This window comes from Malaya genurostris, chromosome 3, assembly GCF_030247185.1.
Source record: "Malaya genurostris strain Urasoe2022 chromosome 3, Malgen_1.1, whole genome shotgun sequence".
NCBI classification, from domain to species: domain Eukaryota; kingdom Metazoa; phylum Arthropoda; class Insecta; order Diptera; family Culicidae; genus Malaya; species Malaya genurostris.
This window is the reverse complement of record NC_080572.1, coordinates 254,547,106-254,572,197: the sequence shown is the minus strand read 5'-3', so window position 1 is coordinate 254,572,197 and position 25,092 is coordinate 254,547,106. Positions and strand designations below refer to the sequence as shown.

Sequence of the window (25,092 nt, the reverse complement as noted above, 5' to 3'; positions counted from 1 at the left end):
CCGACAGTAGCTTTCAAACGAACCCAAGTTTGTTAAAATCGGTCTCTCTGAGAAAATTGAGCCCCATCTGCCATATCTGAAAAAATTGAGCGCGTTCAAATATATTCGAAAAGTGCACACACATACACACACACATACACACACACACACACACACACACACACACACACACACACACACACACAAATACTCTTGATATTGACATTTTTACTCTAAGCACCCTATCTCCGGAACCGAAAGTTGAATCTGAATACAAATCGGGATATTCCTATGGCATCTAAAGACCTTTCAGTTAAATCTAAGATAATCAAAATCGGTGGAGCCATTTTCGAGCAAAGTGAATGGCATTATTTACTTTCTTTAACACATATCACCATGTAGTTCCGTGTATAGGATTATAATTGCTTCCATTTGAATTGAGGTTTGTGAAAATCGTTTCCGAATTCTGTAAGAAATATGAGTTCCATTATTTTCATATTTTTTGTGCATATCACCCTGTAATTACAGAACTGGAATTCGAATCCATATGAAATTCTGGAACCGTGTATAAGACCAGTACCTTTCGTTTGAATCTAAGTTAAAGTTTCATTTATTCACATATTATTGCACATACGTAACGAAAAGATGAGGAGGTTTTTGTGCCCTTTTGAGAGTGTACTGATATAACAGTCAGCTCAAGGGGGCTTTTTCCTGCTTCAATAAATGCATATAAATTTTGTTGTAAATTATTATTAGTTTTTAAAATATTTAAAAGAGCCACTTAAAAGGAATCGTATATTCCACTAGGTGCTCTTGCTTTGTAACAATAGTTTATTGCCTTCTTCGCTTGTAATAACCGTTAATTGTAATACCCTCAGCTTGTTAACATCGCGTTGTATTGTTTTGTTTTTTTTTTTTGTAAAGTTTTTAATGTTTTCCAAGCTGAGGGTTGTATGTGTCTGTTACCAGTGGGCTCCGAACGTGAGCTATTTGGTGCGGGGGAGTGTGGAGGGCCAAAAAACAAAAGTTTGTGAAAATTGGTTCAGTCATCTCTGAGAGAATTGAGTCAACAAAAATATTACACACAGACATTTTACGTACTCGACGAACTGATTAAACGTTGGGTTTTACCAGAGATGCCATTTAGACAGATTAATCTGTATTAGGGTAACGATACCCTCGTTCATCTCATATACGAAAACCATTATGAGATCTTCTGTCCCTGTTCGATAGATGGACTTCAAGAATAAGATGAAATTATGTGCATTCAATTCGAGTTCTCGCATCTCGATAACAGCAGTATTGCACAATTTTCGATCTATTTTTTATGCGTTATTGTTTCTTAAAACCGAAGTAAAGATATTGTTCCCAATTTCATCACAATTCGTTGATTACAAGTCGAGTAATCGGTAAAATAGCATGGCGACTCTACTAATGAGATGACTATTGGTACGATAGCCCTTTATAATCTTTTATAGCGCATGGATTTCATACAATATATAGATTCCCTAAATTCCTAATCAATAGACGAATCACAAATTGACCTAAAAATTTTAAAATTGGGTCGGTATTTGATGATTATCGCTGATTTAAAACGATATTGTGCTTGCAGATAATAGTCAGAAATGGCGTCTCTCTCGCCTGGTTATATTCCTCCAGCGAAATTTTCAATGCGCCAAGGTTATGTAGAATTTTAATCGAATAATCACTCGAAATTATACGAAATTTCACTACCTTGTAACATTCAGTCTCCGATTCATTGATATACACTTTCAACTTAAAACGTATCCAGAAATAATTATCCCATGATTATGAACTCTGATAGTTAATGCAACCAATTTTATTCATTTCTGTAGAAGCACGTGCGCCCTCATTGAACATAACTCAAAATTGAGTGACACACCTCTCAAATTCATAAAAAGTGCACATACTCAAAACTTGAGTTATCTACTCATTTTTGAGTTAAGGGACGAATCTGTCAAAATTTGAATATGTTTTACTCAAAATAAGGAAACAATTTTTTTTCTCCAAAATTTGAGAGAGTTTAACTCAAAACTTGAGTTCCTTGCACTCAAAATAAAGACATCTAATTCGTAAATTTTTGTATACAAAGTAATTCTTCTTTCTTTTAAACGGAAAGCCTAAAAAAGTGATTCAAACCCGTTTACTTTTGACCGGTTTGCAGTCGAAATTGAACGATTTTGATATCCTTATGCTGTACATCTTACTTAGCATAATTGAAACTACGGAATTTCTATTGAAAACGTCTATGATTGATGATTTATGGTTTCGACATCCAGATCTAGAAACGGCAATCTATCTGTCTTCAATGCTACATAATAAATCTCGCATTAAAACATTAAACTCCACGAAAGCCTACTGAAAACCTTTATAAGAGCATGTTTCTGCCAAGTGGACCATTCTTCATAAGATTTATAAAGCAAAGCAAAGAATCAGCATAAACCTGCTTTAAAACTCCAAATTCAAGAAACTTTTGAAACCAGCTTTACAATCAACATTAAATTTATTCGAATGAAATGAATTCAGCTATGAATAAACTATCGTTTTGATAATATTTTTTTCTTGACTATGTATGTGTCATGTCTGCTTTGAATGCAATCCGTTAGAATATAATAGATTTTATTTACGAGTTGGAGACTCTTTCAGAAACTTCATGCGCTTTTATTTTTATCGTGAATGTACGGATAAAAAATAAGAATTATAACTAAGGAATTGAAATAAATACGATTTTTGCGAAAGTCTCCATGATTTATGAAAATTATTTTCTGTGTTTCATCGTCATTTTTGAATAAAACTATTTCGTGGCGTTAAAACTTGTACATACGTTCTGAAAATGAATCATGAAACGTTTCGCATTCAGCTCATCAGTGCATTAGCAGATTATGTTGACTGCTAATGCCACCTCGCGGATCAACATAATCCGCTAAGCAGAAGTAAAGTCATTGCTATTTACAACGCACTTATTTACACCGAAGTGCTAAGTCTATCCTGACGTCCCAGGCGAAAACGAATTTACGACTTTATGGCCGCAAACATATTTTAGTCATTTTGGTTTTGGTACCTCGTGGGTACCGATTTGTGCAGAAGTGCACATGACTGTTTTGATTATTTTACGTTTCGCATTCAACTCATCAGTGCATTAGCAGATTATGTTGACTGCTAATGCCACCTCGCGGATCAACATAATCCGCTAAGCAGACGTAAAGTCATTGCTATTTACAACGCACTTATTTACACCGAAGTGCTATGTCTATCCTGACGTCCCAGGCGAAAACGAATTTACGACTTTATGGCCGCAAACATATTTTAGTCATTTTGGTTTTGGTACCTCGTGGGTACCGATTTGTGCAGAAGTGCACATGACTGTTTTGATTATTTTACGTTTCGCATTCAACTCATCAGTGCATTAGCAGATTATGTTGACTGCTAATGCCACCTCGCGGATCAACATAATCCGCTAAGCAGACGTAAAGTCATTGCTATTTACAACGCACTTATTTACACCGAAGTGCTATGTCTATCCTGACGTCCCAGGCGAAAACGAATTTACGACTTTATGGCCGCAAACATATTTTAGTCATTTTGGTTTTGGTACCTCGTGGGTACCGATTTGTGCAGAAGTGCACATGACTGTTTTGATATTTTACCTTTCGCATTCAGCTCATCAGTGCATTAGCAGATTATGTTGACCAAAATGACTAAAATATGTTTGCGGCCATAAAGTCGTAAATTCGTTTTCGCCTGGGACGTCAGGATAGACATAGCACTTCGGTGTAAATAAGTGCGTTGTAAATAGCAATGACTTTACGTCTGCTTAGCGGATTATGTTGATCCGCGAGGTGGCATTAGCAGTCAACATAATCTGCTAATGCACTGATGAGCTGAATGCGAAACGTAAAATAATCAAAACAGTCATGTGCACTTCTGCACAAATCGGTACCCACGAGGTACCAAAACCAAAATGACTGAATCATGAAAGTCCATTATATTTCCTCGTTTTTGCATTTCGAAGTTTATTTGATGTGAACAAAGGCTACGACAAAAACCATCATAAATCAAACAGTCCACAACAAATGTGTCATAAATGTAAATTAGAACCCTCAAATTTGCTCTGAACTGAAACTGTCATCCAATGAACACGCACACACATAAAACTAGATTTATGAAAGAATTTAACTGACAATAATATTTTAAAGAAAATTAATCAAAACAATATTAAGAGCGTTTGCATGGTTTTATTCTAGAACAAATTGTTTTATGTTTAGTCCAGTTGTTAGTCTAGGTAAAGATATATAGATGTTTCAAAAACTATGATATTACTTGTCAAATTACAAAAATTCCTATAAATTATGATCAAAACCGTAATTACTTGTTACTTGGGATGCTTGCATTCTTGAATTCGATAAGAATATTCAGAAAACGAAAACGCACTGAACTGCTAGAAGTATTTTTTACACTCAAATGTTTGAGAACTACACGCTTACTCTATTATGTGAATAAATGCGAGAGAACTCATGGCCTGAGCAAAATTTTCTCAAATTTTGACATATTTTTCCAGTTTATGGATTAGAGTAATCGAAACTCAAATCACGAGTTATGTTCAACGAGCGTGTGGGTCATAATCAAGACAACAAAATTTGTATGATGTAACGTGATTAAATCAATCGATGAACAGGAAATGACAGTTCAACTGACGTCAGTTGTAATCTTTGCTGCGCTGGACCATCCAGCGCATTGCAGGCTAGTGCTGCAGTGGCAATATTTATATTTGAAACAGACAAATTTGAATTGTGCGTTATGAAACTTTATTTTCAATGAATGACATGACTTACGGTTGTACGTTAAGCGCTGAAATCCCACGTCGATTTACGAGGTCAATATTGTGAAAGTATATGCAATTCAAAACATGCTTTGTTGATTCCGGTGGTTGATAAAAAATCACAAACGATTGATTTCGTTGTTGAGATATGAAAATTTGAATATTGAACGCTCATTGAATGTCTCATTCTAAGACCATAAAATGTTGAAGTAACGTTCGCTAATTATAATTTCATTTTAAAAATTTCGATTTAATTGTGAATACAGATAAATACAGATTTTTTTAGACAGAATAATACAGTTTTTCAATGGTAATATCCGGCATATCTGTTTTTTTTACATTTATTGTATGACCTTTCTATATGAAAAACTTAAAAATGTGACGTAATTCCATCCAGTCCTATCTGTATTTCACGCAATTCCTATTACAAGTCATCGTTTCTCACCGTTTCTAGAATTATCTATCATGACTACCATTACACAGATGAATCATAGTTGAACCCACTCTCACACGCAAACATACGCACTATCTGAAATATCCCAATCACAGACATCGAATTTCACAACGGTTGCGTCCAACCCGGGTTAGTCATACGATCCGTTTAACGAACGTCGGATCTCAGTGCGCTCGAAGCGTAGGGTGGCCTACAATTTTCATTGGTTCATTTACCCCTTCGCAAGCGTATGTACTCTACCTCTACCTAACTTTGAACTTTATTTATTCCTTACCGTGCTCTTTCGCTACAGAACGAGATAACGAAGCCGCGTTCGTTTATTTTTTTTCCGAGTAGTACCCGCATTTAGAACATATATAATGACATGTGCATCGCGTGACCAGTTTAGTAGTCTTTGTGAGTGTGGTTTGTGCAGGTTTACTTTTCGTTTCGCTGAGAGCGCTCGCATCAATCAGGGCTGTGAGTGGTAAGTAAGTGTAGCCGGCATATTTTAGGTTACTTTTTGTTCAGGCGGCACAGAAACCCTTTCGACTCTGGTGAAACTCATTTGCTCCGTTTTGCTGACTCGAATAAACCAGCTGCCGCTAAGCGAAAGAAGTCGGTCGAGATCCGCAACATTAACGCCGCGTTGTTTCGGGAGCCGCATGACCCTTGCTCATTTCTGTAAACATCGGAAGTGCTGCCTCAAACCGAATTGCCGTTTATGTGCGAAGATGCTGTTTTTTCCAAGAACTGTTGGCTCAGCAGCAGAGAGTTTTTTATGTGTGTGTGTGAAATAGCGAAGCTAACATGCAACGGCCGCCGTTTCATTTTGCGTGCTTTTTCTGCAAACTGGTCGTGATAATTCATGCTTTCGTGCGCTGCTTATGGACTGTTCTTCATATGTGGCTAAGCCCTTTTATTCGTTTATTCAATATGGTTTCGGCAGAACGCTATGCGCTTTGGAAGTCGGTGAATGCGAAACAAGATTTTGTGCGATTTTGGCAATTAATAATTTATTTGTTATAAAATAAAAAAAAAAAACAAAATCTTTTTCTTATGTGATTCGTATTCATATGAACAGTTTTTTGTTACACGAGTTGTATAAATTCGTTCAAACTGGCGGTTTTTATTTATTATGGTTTCAAATTTTGTGCGAGTAAGTTCTTTTAGAAGTGGTTGGTGAAAATTTTAGGCATCGGCATCTGAGCGTACGTAAGTGATTTCTACAATTTCGGAAAACTTGTTTAATGTTCAGGTTGTTTTGTTTTAATACAGCAGCGATAGCTATGCAAATCAAGCTTTTCCAGACGGTATTATGGTTGTTTATTCATTAAGACAAATGGAAGAAATATTTGATTGAAACAGTCATGCTTTAGTGCGAAAAAATCGTGTTCTGCTGTATATTGATTCGAATCAATCTATTTTTCATTATTTTTACGTTTCGTCTTTGACTCATCAGTGCAGAGCAGTTCAAATTGAACTTCTTAGTGCTGAACTCGGCAGTTCAATTTGAACCGCTAAGCAGACGTAAAGTTCCTGCTACTTACAGAACACTTTTTGTTTTGCAACGAAGTGCAATGTCTTTTCTGACGTGCCGAACGAAAACGTGTTTTCGACTATTTCTGGCCGATGCAGGTATGGTCATTTAGGGGTTAGCCAAATTTTGTGCGATGGCACATAACCGTTTTTATTATTTTTACGTTTCGTCTTTGACTCATCAGTGCAGAGCAGTTCAAATTGAACTGCTTAGTGCTCAATTTGAACTGTCGAGTTTAGCACTAAGCAGTTCAATTTGAACTGCTCTGCACTGATGAGTCAAAGACGAAACGTAAAAATAATGAAAACGGTTATGTGCCATAGCACAAAATTTGGCTAACCCCTAAATCAATCTATTTTTGTTTTATCGTTTTGAACAAACGGATTTTTTTGTACAATACACAGTGGTTCTAATCATATTAAAACACGCTTTTTTTTATTTGTGCTTCAGGGGTTGATTTTGGAGCTTTCATGTCTTCAGGAAAATTTCTGTTTAGTATAGTCCCTTTCTTTTAATATAATCATAACATAAAACAATATGGTGGGTACAATACGAGATAGAGAATTCCCGCCTTCAGAAAAGTTGTAGATCATGTTCAATCAAGAAAACATGTCGAAGACATGAACACTTTAAAATGCATTGGTGTCTAGAATCTTCGAATGTTCTACAATTATATTTTAATTATCAAAATACATATTTTTTTGTCGAAGGTTGCATATTTTTAAGTTTACAAACTAAAAAATTTTTGAACAATTTTATTACAAATACTACATATTAAAGTATCAATATCTCGAAAATGTGGAAATATGTCTAACCAAGTTCAACAAATTTAAAAGTATGATCAAAACACTATTAGAAAAATTATTAGTCACAATATAAATTCGCTCAAATTTATATGAAAACACATTTTTAAAAAAGCATGTCCTATCATTCCTCAACATATATGTAGCACCCTGACATACAGTATTCATTAACCTTGCAGTAAATTCAATATTAATCAAAGTAAGCGAGAAAATAGGAACAGACAAAAATAAAATAACAACTTTCCGCAAAGTATTGAAACATAATAGAACGGAGAGTTCCTATGAAGGATTTTGAGAATAATTTTGGAATAAATGAAAATCTAGGTAAATCATTTAACTTATTTCGGACTTTGAAACGGACTAAAAACTACTGCACTGGATTATCTACCGTTAGGCATAGTAGTGATAATCTTGGCATGTCTTACACAATAGTCCTACCACGTTTTGTAGAAAACGCATAACTTTGGAAAGCCGGTTCAGGAACTACAAGGAAATATGCGCAAATTTATTAAAAAATGCGCACTCAAATTTCTCGGAAATTTCTTAACCGATTTCCACAAACTAAGAAGCAAATAAAAGGTCTTAAAATTGTTTAAAAAGTCCCCAGATCAAACTGCCGGTTCCGGAATTAAAGTGCGATTAGTGAAAATTTTCAATTTCATGAGTATTTTTTCACAAGCGAATGCGAAACGAGGTGCACATTTTTATGAAACTTACTGCTAAATTCATCTAGTTGGCAAATCTTGTTAATTGGTGAATATATGAAACTACTTTGGGACTACTAGTCCCCGGTTTCCATTTCCGAAAGCACCGATAATAGTGAAAAAAAATCTCCTAAAACGGAACTCACTATGATTTCTCAATTACGGTTAAGCCGATTTTCACGAATCATGATTCTTTTATTCAATTTGTATCTACTTGTTAGTGTTATTACAAGTTCATCATAACGATGCTTTTCTATAAAAGTACACTTATTACCTTTCTCACGTAGAAAGTTTATGCAATCATTTGAAAAATTGGCTAGTGAAAATTGGCCCAGAGGGGGAGTTCTATTCTGTGAGTAATGTCAAATAATGTCACTCATAAAATAAAATCGTAGTCCCATAGGTTGCTATTGAATTTCACACCGTCATTAAGAGCGACAATGCAAAAAAGGGTAAAATTCTTTTAGATTTTTCTTAAAAGTTTCAATTAAACTTGTAGGCTATATTAGTTACTTATTAAACGAACCGACTTCGGCTATACTGGTTCCAATTTCCCGGTTCTAGAAGTACCGGAAATAGTGGTCAAAAAGCTTAAAACGAGACTCAGTCAATTTTCTCAGAGATGATTTGATCGATTTCCACAAACAGGCTCAAATAAAATTTCCTATAGTCTCATAGTCTATAGTCTCATGGTTTATTTTCATCCGAATCCGATTTCCGGTTCCAGAACTATAGGGTGAAGAGTGTTTAATCATTTAGTGCGACGATGCAAAACTAAGAAAAATTCTCATTTACTTGACAAAACTGTTTACAAATTGAAAAGATTAATGTTAGTTTATACGCAAAGAGAGTTTTTTATTTTATTCAAGATTAAAAAAATAACACCACTAAGTGGATTAAAACAGGTTTTTTAATACAAAACACAAACCTTGGCAAAACACACAAAATAATTTGCATAAATAAGGTTTTGCGTTCTGAAGCGTGTTCTACACATGTTCCAGAGTAGCACAGTTGGTAGAGCGTCTCCCCAGAAAGGAGATCAACGATGGTTCGTGTCCTTCGTCTGGGCGATACTTTTTTGCAATTTTTTCAATGTTTGATGCGTTTTCATCTTTTCTCTCCGTCTGTTGCTCGTTCGTAATGATGTATATAAAATTAAGTTCAAGATGTCTATGCCTTAACACAAACCCCAAAATAGTTAGAACTTTACTGTTTTTTAAGCAAATCGTTTAGAGAAAAAACACACGAAAATCCCAGAAAAACGCATAAATTATTAGGTGTACAACTTTGCTTCCGCCGTTTTTTTTTCCAAAATTTAAAGCTTTATTGCGAAAAAGTGCTTACAGATGTATTATTCAAAGTATTGCCCGTCGCTAGCGACAACTTTCTCCCATTTTTCCGGAAATTTTCGGATCCCGGCTCGAAAAAAGGAGTCCTTTTTTGGCACTATTCATGAAGCAATCCATTTTTCCAACTCTTCGAAGGATTGAAAATGTTGATCTGCCAGGCCGTGTGCCATCGAACGGAATAGGTGGAAGTCATAAGGGGCGACATCTGGGGAATACGGCGGGTGGGGCAAGATTTCCCATTTCAGCGTTTCCAGGTGCTTTTTGACCACTTTTGCGACGTGAGGCCGAGCATTGTCGTGTTGGAGGAAGACTTTGTTATGTCGCTCTTGATACTGTGGCTGCTTTTCTTTAAGCGCGCGAGTAAGGCGCATCAGTTGCGTTCGGTAGCGATCTCCTGTGATGGTTTCACCCGGTTTTAAGATCTCGTAGTAAATTGTTGTTCATCTTTGAAGGTTTTTTCTCTTCCACCACTATGTTTGTCTTCGACATCGAAATCACCATTTTTAAAACGTTGAAACCACTCCCGACACGTTCTTTTACTTAGAGCAGCATCACCGTCAGTTTCTGAGAGCATTCGATGCGCTTCAGCTGCATTTTTTTCGAATTGTAACATAAAAGTAAACTTCCCGCAAATGGCGACAATTGGGCACATAAACAGCCATTTTCGAGGGTGAATAATACGAAAACAAGAACAACTGTCACTAAAACGGCGATGACAATTCGTAAAACGTCGCAGTTTCATTTATGCATAAAAGCAACGGTGAAATTGAATGATTTGCGGTACGGATTGATCCACCATCCCCCGTATTCTCCAGACCTGGCCCTCAGTGACTGTGAAATTTTCGTCAAATACTGAGTTCATTGCAGAAACGGAAGCCTATTTTGAAGGCCTTGATTTATCTTTTTTATCAAAGGGAATCAAAATGTTGGAATACCGAATGATCAAGTTTAATTTTCACGGTAAAAAATCGACTTTTTCTTTGTTAGGCCCGGGACTTCTCATTCCATGTAGTAACTCACCTGAAACTCTTAGAACTTTGAATGTTTTATGGGAATCTGCTAAATTGTGGTTTTGTGTTTTCAATGTCCAAACATAACTGTTTATATTAGACTGTGAATGAAGCTTAAATTCAATATGCATGTCGAATCGGGAGAAATTTTATCCAGATATATTGTAGATCCAAGATCCCGCGATTGCGAATTCAAATACTGTTTCGATGTTCGATAAACGAAAAACACTTAAGCTTTCGTTATTGAAGTACTGTTTATAGTTTTTACTGCAATTTTTTTTAATAAAATTTTTTGGTTTTCAGGGTATGTTTGATTTTTGCGCATGTTAAAGACAGTTTGGATAGTGCTGTTAAAAGTTCATATCGAGTTTAATCCAGTGATTATTAAGTACTTTCGATGACGTGAAAAATAAAATTATTATTGCGTGACAAAAATGAATTTTCAGTGCTGGGTTAAACCAGACAACAAAATGGTTTTCAACCTGACACACTGTTTTCGACTTGAAGTTCTTAACGCATTCTTGAAACATACCTTAAAATTGATATCTGTATTTCTATTCTAATTTATATCACTTAGTAAAACTAGATTTACTATAAATTTAAGCAAAACGTTCATTATTCGTAGCAAATCAACCAAATAGTCTTCAACAAAGACTCTAAAGTCAGTTGCTGCATAAATTTTTTGACACAACAGGGTGTCAAGTTTCCAGACACTACCTATATTTTCGACAAGCACGATTCTGTTTAACGAACGGGAAGAGAATTTATTCCAACATGGTTTCATTTTCTTCGCCCTCATCAAGGTATCTTGAGATTTGGCACCGTATTGTATTCGTTCTTTATTTTGGTGTGAAACTTTATAGTCCGGTTTAACCCAATATGGAGTCCGATTTAGTCACGCATATTTTTTCAAATCACAAATTTGGAATTGTAGCTGATTTAACCGTCAGCCAAGGATGGCTTTTATCGCATCAAAGAACGCTCTCTACCAACTCTTCGCACGATTCAATCAGTACCATCAAAGAGAGACGGATATCACGCAGCAACAAAAAACCGACATGTTTCATTTAACATAGAATTGACACTAGTGCGAGAGCGACTCGATGACCTGTATGAGCATCACGAGTTAGCACCCTGCTGTGAGGATTCTCTCTGAAGCAACAAACAGTCGCTCATTCTCGTTCTCCGATTCCGATTATATATGGGCAATTAATGCTTGCGATAGAATCATTTTACTATTGCCGCTTATTCTAACTATGAGCATATAACCTTTGTATAAGTTATGTCTATGAAAATGTATGTGAATGCTACACACAAGGGTTTTGAAATATTGCAACCTAGTATGAGAATCATCAAGTTGAATCATCGATTCGATTTTCTGCGATAATTGTCAACTTGCGATTCTCTCTTGGTAAATTCCACACAGCACCGATCATTACCAGACTGTAATTTTTTCAAGGGCCGTGAAATACTCAGAGTATAAAGTGGAGCGAACAATTGTAGACGAATTCTCTCACGGTTCATGTATTGAAAGACACGAGTTCTTGTAGCATCTTCTACCGGATTGAAAATCATGTGTACAATGTAGATAAATATCGAGCAGCTTCTGTCAAATTAATGGCAATCACCAACACTGCCTTTAGCAACCTCATACATGCATTCTTTATAATCTCAACCTAATGCGTGGAATGCGCAGTGATAATACATGAAACTTAAAATGTTACACGAACGGGTATTGAGGATTGTGTGAAAAGAAAGGTTTTTGGACGTGATGTATGCGTTTTCAAATGTTTAACAATCCCAATTATTTAAGATCGAAGTAAAAACTCGTTGGTCATTGCGAGTAGATTTTGTGAAGTTTGTCGCAATTATTGTTATGTTGAGAAAAATTGAAAGCACTGTGCCGATTCAAACACATGAGAACAAATACTAACGTAACGAAAAAAGGTATATCATTCATGATTTGTCTCCATTCATCAGACATCAAATGACAGAACGTAAGCAATTACCGAGACACAATGCTAATGGCGTAAACAATGTGTAATTGAAAAACGATTTATTCAACCACCGGTGCTCTACCGCGTGTCGGCTAAACAACAACGTTTCACAAACTGGCCATAAAATCGTCACGCTTCGAAACCGTAATTGGACTGTATGCAGTTTGATATGATTGAATAATCAGTGAAGGGTAAAGTGGCGCCATGAAACTTTAAGTTTAGATTGATCAGCAGTGTCCTTGGTATGGTACTCGGACTTCTTTTGTAGTTTTCTGTCATTACTTACAAAGATTTTATTGTAAGACCAATTCTCAACTAAAGCTGGTTAATCTTAGTTTCACACGTTCAATGATCATCTAGTAGCTTGGGGAAAGATAACAAATTTTGGCCCTACCTCACCGAATCTTTATCAACCGAGATTATCAATCGTTCACGGTCATTAAATTGGGTTCGGTGGTATATTGAAAATGAGCAACGATATGAGGAAGTGTAAATATTCAAAAGACATCGAAATTATTTCAAATACTAAATTATCACTTTTTATTCCGATTCTGGCCTTTCTCTATAGAGAGGATTTTTGTGTGTATGTGTGTGTGTAATTTGCAGAGATATTTCCCCGTTCAATTATCTCAGAAATGACTGCATCGACTGTAATAAGCTTAGGCTCGTTTGTAAACTACTTCTGTGCCATAAATCAAGTTCGAAGATCATATAGCTGGCACTTCCGGAGATATAATCGTAACCGGCAAATGGCAATTTTTGCATCGAAAATGCCTTACTCTCCACTGTTTGGGGCCGGGTGTCAATTAAAAATACAAAACTAATCACGTAACCTATTTCTGTCATAATGTTTTACATTATAACAGTTTGTTGATGAATTTCTATAATTTAACTATTCATCAATTCGGAAACATTTAACTTAAACTTGTATTGAAACGTCGTTTTAGTATTACATTTGTACCTATGTTTTATCGAGCCAACCTTAGTATGCCATAATGATGTCATCCCCTTGATTCCTCTAACACGGCCGACGGTTTTGATCGTTGCTTACCACCACGCATTTCATTCAGTAGCAATTATACTTCAATCGGTATAGTGAGGCTTCGCGTCATGCATGATAAAAAAAACAACCCCACTAATAGTCAACTGCTTGTTTGGCAGTGTTCTGTATCAAGCCGGCTTCTACTAGGACCTTCTACAAATTTATTTATGCATTGATTTTCAATGTGTGTACTATCCTATATACTTGAACATATAGGATAAAATAAGAAATTATCAGTTCACACACAGATTGGTTTTAGGTGATGAAACATGAGCAAATAAACGAATAAAATTAATTGCGACCTTTTCGAAACACCGATTTTTTGACAAAGGTTATGATTTTGAGTGTTCTTTCTTGATGGTGGAGACATTTTTTTCGCTTTAACTCAACAAAACTCTACTATGTCTGTCAGGCGTTTTAGAGTGACTAAAACAAGATTCAGAGTGGCGAAATGGTAGCGCGTATGCACGAAATGCATAAGAACGCAGGTTCGAGTCCTGTCTCTGAGCGTATCTTTTTCCAACAAATCATCTTTTCTGTTAGTTTTTCATTCATTTGGCTTCTCCAATATATGTTTCCGCTCAGTCATTGCAAAACTGAACTTAGTTATGTATGGCGGCTTTACGTCAAACAACTAAAATTAATTAATCGTCTAAAAAAATGTTTTTACGCACTCTGATCAAGATCCAAAATTTTGTATATATTTTTTGAAGTGAAAAAAGCAGTACATTTCAGTACGAAAATACAGTGCAAGTTCAAATACAATGCACAGTATTTTAGTCGAAAATAAAGTACAATACTGAGTTATTGTTCATGATGTCAATCATTTTTCTCATGAAGACATGTTACACGATTTCATGATTTAATAGCTGATTACGCTGATCAAATGGTATTTTTACTTGTGGAAAGTTTTTTAATTCAACCCCCTCTCTTAGGGTTGAAGTCTGGCCCATGGACTCCACACTTAACGCCATCGTTTTTGAATACCTTCCCTGTTTTTTCGAATCTTTCCCTTTCTAATCATCCAGAAGGGACTGGAGTCTATGAGGAGATTGATAGTACCGGTTATCTTTCTCCGGACAGTACCAGTCTAGATGCCGTGTGGAATTCGGCAGAAAAAAAACATAACCAAGAGAAGATCCAACAGGGATCCTGCTTCCCTGTCGTAAAACGTGACAATTACAAGAGTTTCTTTTTTCTTTCAGTTATCAAATTTTTTCAACGTTTCACCTCTGATTACTCTATTTCACTAAATTATCTCTTCATTCAACAAACAGTTTTTTAAATATTTTATCATTTTTCGACAATTTAAATTAAAATTATAAAATAAAAATTGAATGATAACATAAACTATTGCGAAGATCATTTTCTATTACAATGTTAATTACAGAGATAACATAAATCGGTTTATTAAACAAAAAGTAGGAAAATACATGTTTTTATTTTGATAAATTAATAATTTTCTCTCGGTAGCCGTCTGCCCAGATCAACCAATATAACCAATCAACCATTTTACGCGGTGTATAAAAAACTCGAATAAATAAACAATCAAGACGCGCGTAAAATCTGTTGACCTTTGTTTGGTGATTTAAAATGATTTGATATAATGTATAGAAGTAACTGCAATGAATCAACTTTTTTGTCTAAATCCTATTCACTCGTTTATTTTGTAGCAGGTAGCATCTAGAAAAAAAATATATGGAAGTTTTTATTCGTTACGCGATAGTATTTAAAAATTTTCGTCAGTTTCCATGAATAAGAACTGTGAATCGAGACTTTCCGAGATTTCAGTTATGGTTATTGTTGAAACGTTTACTCGGGAAGTCTGTGAGTTTCGTGGTGCATTCGAGCTCCATTTATAATTCTATTCATTCGAACTTGCTCACTACCAACATTGAAGACAATGAAGCAGCTAGACTAGTTGGCACTTGAAACTGAGCAAACAAAACTTCAAATGACTAGGGATACGATTATTAAATTGACGATGAATTCTGAGAGCTTCACTTGAAAATGGCAGCAAATGTCAAATGAATTTGTATCGGTATGCTGACGGTCAGTGGTTATAATATTCATTTTCATCTGATATTATTCGATTGAAAATGAAATTTTACCTCACTGGTTGTGATGCAGTGTGTGCTTGTTTTCTGTTGACTGTGTTTCCATAGATATGACTATAATTGAATGCTGTGGTGGCTAAGTGAAGTGTAGCATGCTTGGTTCTTCCCGTCAATTGGGCTTCCTCTTCATTTGTTTTCATATGCAGGGTAGTTTAATTCGCAAAACAATTTCTTAGTTTAAAGCTTCTAAGCTACGAGTTCTAGTCTGTTTATTCGTTCGATTAGACACCTTCGTTACCTTGAAGAAAAGTAAACAAAAGAAAGTTTTGCATTTTTTTCGAGTACAGTCTTTAACAGCAAAAAAAGAATTAATATATAAATCTGGAATCTACTATGGTGTTTAGAAGAAGCGAGTGAAATATTATAAGACTGATAATTTTTGTGCAGTTTACGAATGAGGATGTCACGCAGAGATTCATTTTTCACAATGTTATAAAACCGGTTGTCTTTCGTTTGTAGTATTTTCGTGATAAAAATATCACAGAGCTTCGATGTAGTTTCGCTCATCACTCGTTGTAGCATGCAGTCTAGAATCCAAATCAAAATAGCATGCCCATATCCTGCAAAGAATTCATTCCAGCCGCTATCACTTTTGGATCAAATAACAAAAGTGTCGAAATAATTGCGTGCTGTTTGATGCTTGCTCGTTCGCTCTGAAGCAAGTTTTTACCTTTACCGATGTTTTGTTTCTTCTCCGTCACCTGCCCCACCCCCACAATGTCAAGGTCGACAAAGGAAAATAAAACCGAGGGTATCATTTAGCGTATTGTAAATTTTGTTTTGGAAACGACCTTCAGCATGGCATTATAGGTCCCAACCATCACGAATTGCGTGGGAGGGTAACCGAGCTTTGCGAGTGTACCAACGGAATGTAAAAATAAAATCCGCTGAAAAAGTTGCGTTTGTTATGCCCATCACGAGAACCCTAATGGATTTCGATCACGAATTGTCATAGCAACGTTTGTACACCGTGCCCTATAAATCATCCACGGCTGTGTGGCGGAATTACCGTAGGTTATCCAAGTTTGCCGCCGTTGGTTACGAGTTGAATGTATACGGGTTAAACTTATTTCGAAATTTTTTTGCCAATTCGAAGAACTTTGCTCACGAACGAATTACCGACTAACGTGCGGGGTTCCAAGTGCTGTCCGAAATTCCGACGCGGAACGGTTCAATTAATTGGAATTCCATGCACGGGTTTTGCTTGCAACAGCTAATCTACGAATCATTTTCAATTATGAGCAGACTGGGAGATTTGTCGATTTATATGTGCCAGCATATAGGGCGATTACGACATTATAATGATAATGTGTGCTCATTTAATTTTCATAATGTTTCATAATAATGATATAAATTTTCATGTATTAACGTAATTTTCTCTCATTCATTTCAGAGACTGACGTCAAAACAGCTTTTCTGCAATAAGGTACTTATCAATGGAAACATCAAATCATCCATCCGGAGGATAGTAGAGCGCTAGAGAAATACCCCTTGCCGGATCAACGCTTCCCAAACAGGCTTTAGAACGTGCCAGCATCGATCAAACATTCAAAAACCTTCGGTTTCTGCTTCCGATTCGGAGGGTGAAACAGAAAAAATGGCCCGGCACATTATGGCCGTATGTGTTGTATGTTTGCTATGTGCTGATCATCTTCCCTGCAAACAACACGACGACGAACAGTTCCCCGGGCGGATATCATCGGTGCCCAGTGTAAACTCCGTCCTTCGGAGGGAGTTGGATTTCCGGCGGTCAGACGGTGTGCACACTACCGTCCACGAAAAAGCTCGCCTTGTCAAGCGTTATACGCACGGGAACGGTCATCATAAACATCATGATCACAATCACAACGAAGATGACGACGACGACGATGAAATGCTCCATAATCATGCAGCGAAAGAGAAGCTGGACGACTTTATGCAGCGAATTTTTGCCGAATTCGGTGATCCTCACTCGATGACGATGGACGTGCATGGGTTTGAGAACATGATGAAGCGATTAAACATGTACCGATTGATGACGGATGAGATGACTAGCAGCACACCCATATCACGAGTGGGTACAACGGACGCTGATGGGGATGAAGAAATGGTAAGTGAATGGTTATGAAAAAATTTATATAACATGATATAACTTTAGATATGATTAAATGGGATGAATGTAGCAAGTGCCACTAAAAGTGTCACTAAAAACTACAAGGATCAGCCCCATGGGGTTGTTCGAGCCGTTGATGTGGAACAAGGAAACCAAAATTTCTAATGATCTACTATCAAAAAGTTCAATCAATCCGAACCAACACCGAACATCATTTGTCTTGATTTGCATTTATTTTATGACCGACGAAATTACACCATTATCCCAAATATATGCAATTATATCTTTGTGCATACTTGCGATTTCGATAATTAAGCTTCTCTTCGCCAAGCTTGTGTTCAAGTTTTTTATGCAAGCAGTTTTTTTAGCGTTAAGTTTCTCTACCATTATGCGATTTCGGTTGAAGCGATAAACTATTTCTCATTATCAATCGAGTTCGTCTAATATAAATTAGAAATTAATCTTAAGCACTCAAAATTTATCCAGAGGTAGTTGTCAATTTCTCATGGAGAAACGACATAACATGGAATTCCGAGCTTGCATGACACAAGATCAGAGCATACCAATTAAGGGACGAGGCCAGTGTGTTTTAAAGCGTTTTAAAGGGCTATTTTCGCGCTTCAAATCTGATTTTCTCAGAAACGGTGACGAATATCAAAAAACCCAACAGACAATCTCTTAGAAATTTAGTTTAGATTATTCTTTGAAAATTTTAGAATGATTGTTTGATTTTAACGGTCGGGAAAGTCTTTTTTCTGACGGAAGAGTTGCATAGCTGAAAACGGCAACTTTCATTGAAAATCGGCAACTTTCATTGAAAATCTCGCCTTCAAAAGCATAGATCAAAAATCTATCCTGACAATGTCTAGATAGTTTAGTTTAGATGCGATTAGTACATAAAAACATATATGTTGTCGCGATGAAAATTAAGTGAAAGTTATTTTTGTGGAGGTAAGTCGATTTTTATGTCGGCGTGAGAGAGAAATAAAATCGGCTCATCAAGGCTGCCAAACAAGCGGTAGCTTTATTGGATTTTATGTCATGTAGTCAACCGTTGTAACCGAAAATATCAAAACTTTCATGGCCACCCGGCCACATCGAGAGTCATTTTACACATTTACGAGCGAGCATGAAGAGAAATGTAATACGCACAGCGAGCGACACGGTTTTACGCTAACAACTGGCATCAGCCCTTAAAGCTTCAAATAGTTTTATGCCGTTTTTGTCTTGCTGTCTAGTAACAACCTACCTCTAGCATGCTAGGACTAGAACTGAAACGTTAGCTTTAATTTCGCTTCTATTTATAGATTCGCGTGCTTCCAACAGCTTCGCTTTTGCATCGATTGACCAATCAGAGCGATGCTCTCTCTTTGATACATCGCTTACTCCTTCAAAACCGTCGACTATGGCAGGAAAATCCGGTATGCTGGAGATTTTTTGCAGACAAAATAGGGCACTGCTAGCTATTAATCAACATTTCAATGATATACAATTCATAATACATGGCTATGAACATTCAAATCAATACGTAGAAATATTTCCTATCAAATGATGAAATAATATTAATCATTGATACAAAACAGACTGAGCTGTAAGTGTTTAAAACCTGACCACATTTCTACGTATAGTTTTTCTTGAGTTTCTGATTTGCACCCCTATATAAAAAATAAAGATGTGTTCCACATCAAAAGGGGGTTGTAATGTTTGTAATAACTTAACTCCCAAACTATTTAACGGATTGCTATCAAACTTGGTACATGTACTTCTTGCTTTTCAGAGATGGTTATAAGAATGGGGAAAAGAGCGTAGCAAGTGTCCTTAACAAAAAGGTGCAATTTAAAAAAATATCTAATTTGACGAGACCATAGATACTTTTTTTGTGGGGTGGATGTAGTACTTGGCTCTAAAAAGGAAGATGTAATGTTTGTAACGACATAACTCCGGAACTACTAAACGGATTGCTATAAAATTTGACACAGATACTTCCTGCTCTTCAGAGATGATCATTAAGACATTTTCAGGAAGGGGAGTGTGTAGCAAGTGTCCTTAACATGGGGGGAGGGGGTCAATGTTGAAATTTATATAATTTGAAGAGAATCGACATTTAGACTAGAAGGAGAGGTTTTGAAAATAAATTTTCATCTTCCACTGGCAAGAATTTCAAGGTCGTAGTATATAGTATTGCTATTGTTAATTTGATTGCAACGCAATTTTCTTTAAATAATTTCAAAGTCTTGGTTCGTTTTTCCGGGGAATTCAAAGAACTAAGGGAAAATAATCTTTATCTGCCTATGAACGCGAGTGTATTTAAGTCTCAGCATAACTACGAAACAACTCGCTACCAAGTTTGGCACATGTATCATAAGATTTTTTTTTATTTAAAAGCACAGATACTTTCTACACTACTCAGGGTAACCAAGGAGTAAGTTCACTAACAAAAGGGAAGTTAAATCAAAATAGATTATAAGGTTATTTTGAGGGTCAGGGAGTGTAGCAATTGTCCCGAACATGGAAAGTGTAAGAGAAAATTGATCGCGTTTTACGAAAAATTGGTACTTCTTTACGAGTACAGCATATTTCTAGCAACTAAGTGTGGTTCACAAAAATTATCACAAGAGGAAGGGGGAATAAGTATTCTCATCAAATAAGTTTACAACAACATTTGTATGAACTGAATCGTTATTCTTTAGGTTTTCCTCCCCGGTGAACGACCAAAATTGTTAAAAATATATGCCGGGATAAAGTATATGATATAAAAAGTTATTCTATAGTACGAATGTAGTTATGATGATAAACAGCCTTTCGTTATAAAATAATCATTATCAGATGGAAAATTTTGAGCGATTACGTGAAAATAATGATGACAAAAAAAAATAATAACGGGGAAGGAGAAGCAAGTGTTTATAGCCATGGAAGCCAAAGGTATTGTAGATCGAATTTGACGAGGAAGTACGGAAGTACGTTACAAGCACATACACATAATAATTCAAGTACGTTACAAGCACAAACTCAGAGGTTACAAAGAAGGTGTTTATAGAGGAAAAGATGTCCTTTCTGTTTCTAACAAAAAGGTTCAAAAATAAAACTGACCCAATTTATCGATAATATCATGAAAATTATGATTATTGTGTAATCTGAGAAGGGACACTGATCATTCGCAATCTGAACATTTACGGTGTATTGTTCAATCGGGTCTAAGTTGTGCAATCAGAGTATCAGTGGGGAGGCCAATTTCTAGAATTTTTTTGGCCTTGTCTACACGAAACATTTTCGAGCAACGCCGAGTAAATCAGGTTTATAATAAAATAAAGTAATAAATGGTGTTCACTGATTCAAAATTTTAATAAAACCCATTCCAAACTATAAAATAGCTAATTTTATTTGGTTGATAATTTCTTGGCATTTAACATTTAAATATAATTTCGGGCATATGGCCGCCCCGACATAAGACTCAATCACTATCAGTGTCTAGTAGGGACTGCTGGATTCTGCGTTATGTATTACATACAGTGTAGTTTCACTGGCAAAGCGATATCGCCCTATAGGAGAAAAGCTACGGATTCGAGTTCCAGCTTTGTGCTATTTTCCGTAAATTTTCATTTCTACAATTTCATTCGTCAACTTTTTAAGTCTGCTTTATCGTTGGGTACTGGTAATAGTTGAAATCCAACCTCAAAACTGCTCTATCGTCTTGAAAACATCATAAATAGCCTATTTTCGCTTAGAATCGGTTTCTAGTCGGTAAATAACACGAATAAAATGAAATCATGGTGGATAGCCATGGAAAGTACGTAAAATCGCATTTGAGAGAGAATTCACAGTGTATCCATCAAGTTGATATTAATTTATTCATCTTATTGTTCAGAACAATCAAAACTCCATATCTCCTAGATCACAAAACGATCATTCTGTACGTATTTTCAAATCTTTGCAATTGATAATTTTCCGTGTTTTTTTTTCTTTCTTTGTAGTGTATCAACAGTGTCAATTTCCTGCAACAAATCACAGCTCCTAAAACACAAATAACCAACCTCTCCCAGACACACAACCATGCAGCTGAAGGGAGTATTAGCAGTGATAACTTAAAAATCAACAGCAGCAGCAATAGCAGTAGCTCTAACTCTAGTGATAAAACGGCCAATAAGACTAATATAAGCAGTACCAACAACAACAGCAGCAGCAGCAGTAGTAGTAGCAGTAGTAGTAGTAGCAGCAGTAGCAGTATCAGTACCAGTAGTACTAACAGTAGTAATAGTAGTAATAAAAGCATTACAAGCGAACTGGACCGATTGAAAGCATCTATTCGGTTAGACCGAGATGATCTGTTTAACATCTGTCCAATTTTGCTGGCCCAACTCTCGTCGAAGACATCCCGGGAACGAGCCGGTTGCATTGATCCCAGTAGTGTCCCTCAGTGGAGCACGCTGGTGGCAGGATCGTCCGTGACGTCAATTCAACATCAAGGCGATCACACGCACGGTGAAGATTCGATTGAGCTGTCCGTATGGATCTATTCAACACTAGCGGTACTGGGCGTAAGTTTATGCGGTTTGTTGGGTGTAGCGGTGATACCTTGTATGGATAAACATTTCTATCAGCACGCTCTACAATTTCTAGTAGCACTTGCTATTGGTACCCTGTGCGGAGATGGTCTGTTACATCTGCTTCCGCATGCGATGATGACTCAAACTATGGTGGGTAATGAGCACGACGAGATGATGTACAAAGGATTGGCAGCTGTGGCGGGGATCGTGTTTTTCTATTTCATGGAACGTTTCCTAACGGTCGTGGCCGAATGGTACAAACGGGAGGCTAAGAACAATAAACCATCGTCTAGAGTTCGCGTGATTCGCGACAACGATGCAGCTTCGTTGCATAATGCCATCGGCACGGAGAAACAGTGTAAGCATAAGTACAGTTCCTATCCCTATTGTTACGACGAAATCGCAATGGACACTAAAGATGATCATCACGAGCACAATCCTGTGGCGAATCATCATAATAACCACAACAACACTTCGGCCAAATGTGCGAACCACGGTGAACATGGAGATCATACGGGCGAGTACGTTTCCCTCCATCAGAGCAATGGGAAGGAAGATCTAGGTAATCAGGATAACAATACAGTCTCAACTAATCTGGACGATGCGTCAATCGAGAGCGAACAGGCAAACCATAAAGCTAAGATGCGGCCGGAAAATTACACCATTATTCTCCGCGAGCACGAAAACAAACATCACGGTCATTCGCATACCCATGGACACGTGCATTCGCCACCGGAATCACTATCGGCAGTCGCCTGGATGGTCATCATGGGCGATGGTTTGCATAATTTCACCGACGGAATGACTATCGGGGCTGCCTTCGCCAATAACATTGCCGGTGGGTTTTCCACCGCCATTGCGGTGTTTTGCCATGAGTTGCCACATGAGCTGGGCGATTTTGCAGTTTTGCTCAAGGCAGGTATGTCCGCCCGGGATGCCGTTTACTACAATCTGCTATCGTCAATTCTGAGTTTTATCGGAATGTTGATCGGGATTGTCATTGGACATCAGCCGGAGGCTTCCGCATGGGTGTTCTCCGTGGCGGCAGGATTGTTCCTTTACATTGCTCTGGTGGATATGGTAAGTCATTAACGAGACTTCTCAGGCATTTTTTTTTTTGAAAACGTTTGACATCATTTTCTTTTGTAGATCCCAGAGCTAACATCTTCTCACGGTGCCGAGGATCGCTGCAAGACATACGATTTCCTACTACAGTTTCTCGGCATGAGTGCCGGGTTTGGCATCATGTTACTGATTGCTGCTTACGAACATGATCTCAAAGAACTTTTCGTCGATTAGAATTTATCGGTAAACACATGAAAAGTGAATCGAGTTTTATCGAGTACAACCTCGGATAAGCTCGGTTTGTAGATTTCGATGTACGGACTGCTGTTGATGAGACTCCCTATTAATGTTGCAGCAGCAGTAAGATGATATCTAGACTGCAGATAAGAATGATTGCGCTATGCATGGATACAAAAGCACTATCATCATCTATTATTATCTGATAATTAACAATTAAGCGAAATGTTTGAAATATTCCGAATATTTCATTGCATAGTAATCTAATTATTTCAGAAGAGTATTTTCACTGGGCGGCTTTTTTTTATCACAGTTTGGATAAAATTTCATCAAATTTAGTGCATTGTGAAACAACTCAAAATCCAAACAGGTTGCTTTAAAACTATTTGTAAAATCATGATTTCCTGAATCCTTTCTATACAATCATTTGTAAATTACTAGATAGTGAATTAGCGCTCCATGGGAGCTGCTTACGTAATATATCCCAACGCAGGCCCACAGTACTCCACATTTTCGCAACAAGGTTATAGTTAGCAGGTCACATTGGCACTGCTTCACCTCGCAGCGTAGATTCCGATATCATGGTCGTCTATTTTACCTTGAGAAGCTTATAAACTATACTTACAAAGAAAACAAATCAATGCATTTATCAATACAGGATCTAAAAGCAGAAGGACCACGTTACAAATGAAAATTAGGTTTTTAGTTATCTTTGCTGTTTGCCTTGAATCGCTTCTGCACTTTACCTTTAGTTTCCTAGTACTAAGTAGAAGTAACCAATTTTAGCTACCGTTTGTTTATTTTCTAATTATGTCATCTAATTTAAGACTTCAATTAAAACGCTCAGTTTTGATGCATTCTTTAAGAATAACTCTTAGTTGCAGGCGAAAGTAAAAACAAACTTTAGTGAATCATCAAAACGATCAATAAAAACTATAGATTCAAATAAAAAGGACTATCTTATTTCAACTTATGTCATATCTCGCTCGTTGACCAATTTAATGGAAACAACAACACAAAATACTCCCATATTTCTGATTTACAATCCTTCGAAACACATTCGATTCACTGCAAGCTTTCAAATGTCAAGTAAAATTGAAAAAAAAATGGTAAGCCAAGAACACTGGAACCAAATTCAAGAAACAGAAATTATTAACATCATAAACTTAGCCCTTAATTTATATTCTATAGAAATTTTGAGTTTGTTTGGATTGATTGTCGTTCTAACTAGAGATGGTCGGGTATAGAAATTCTTATACCCGAACCCGACCCGTACCCGAGTGATCAGCAAAAAAAATTACCCGTACCCGATTAAAAATTTAAAAAATTACCCGTACCCG

General features: G+C 36.7%; 1 protein-coding gene across 3 annotated transcripts in view; it reads left to right on the top strand.

Moving 5' to 3' along the window:
• The window catches only part of LOC131435170 (zinc transporter foi), a 51,736-nt gene extending 27,032 nt beyond the window's left edge, over positions 1-24,704 (top strand). The window contains exons 1-4 of one of the 3 annotated variants that reach the window (XM_058602788.1): positions 5,615-5,739; positions 17,208-17,903; positions 21,878-23,530; positions 23,600-24,704. In XM_058602788.1, coding sequence (XP_058458771.1) covers positions 17,412-17,903; positions 21,878-23,530; positions 23,600-23,749 — 2,295 coding nt within the window. In that variant the 5' untranslated portion in view covers positions 5,615-5,739; positions 17,208-17,411 and the 3' untranslated portion in view covers positions 23,750-24,704. Of the gene's footprint in view, positions 1-5,614; positions 5,740-6,346; positions 6,468-17,207; positions 17,904-21,877; positions 23,531-23,599 lie in introns of those variants that run through there. The other 2 variants (XM_058602789.1, XM_058602787.1) reach the window with 2 other exon arrangements.
• The last annotated feature ends 388 nt before the right edge of the window (positions 24,705-25,092 follow it).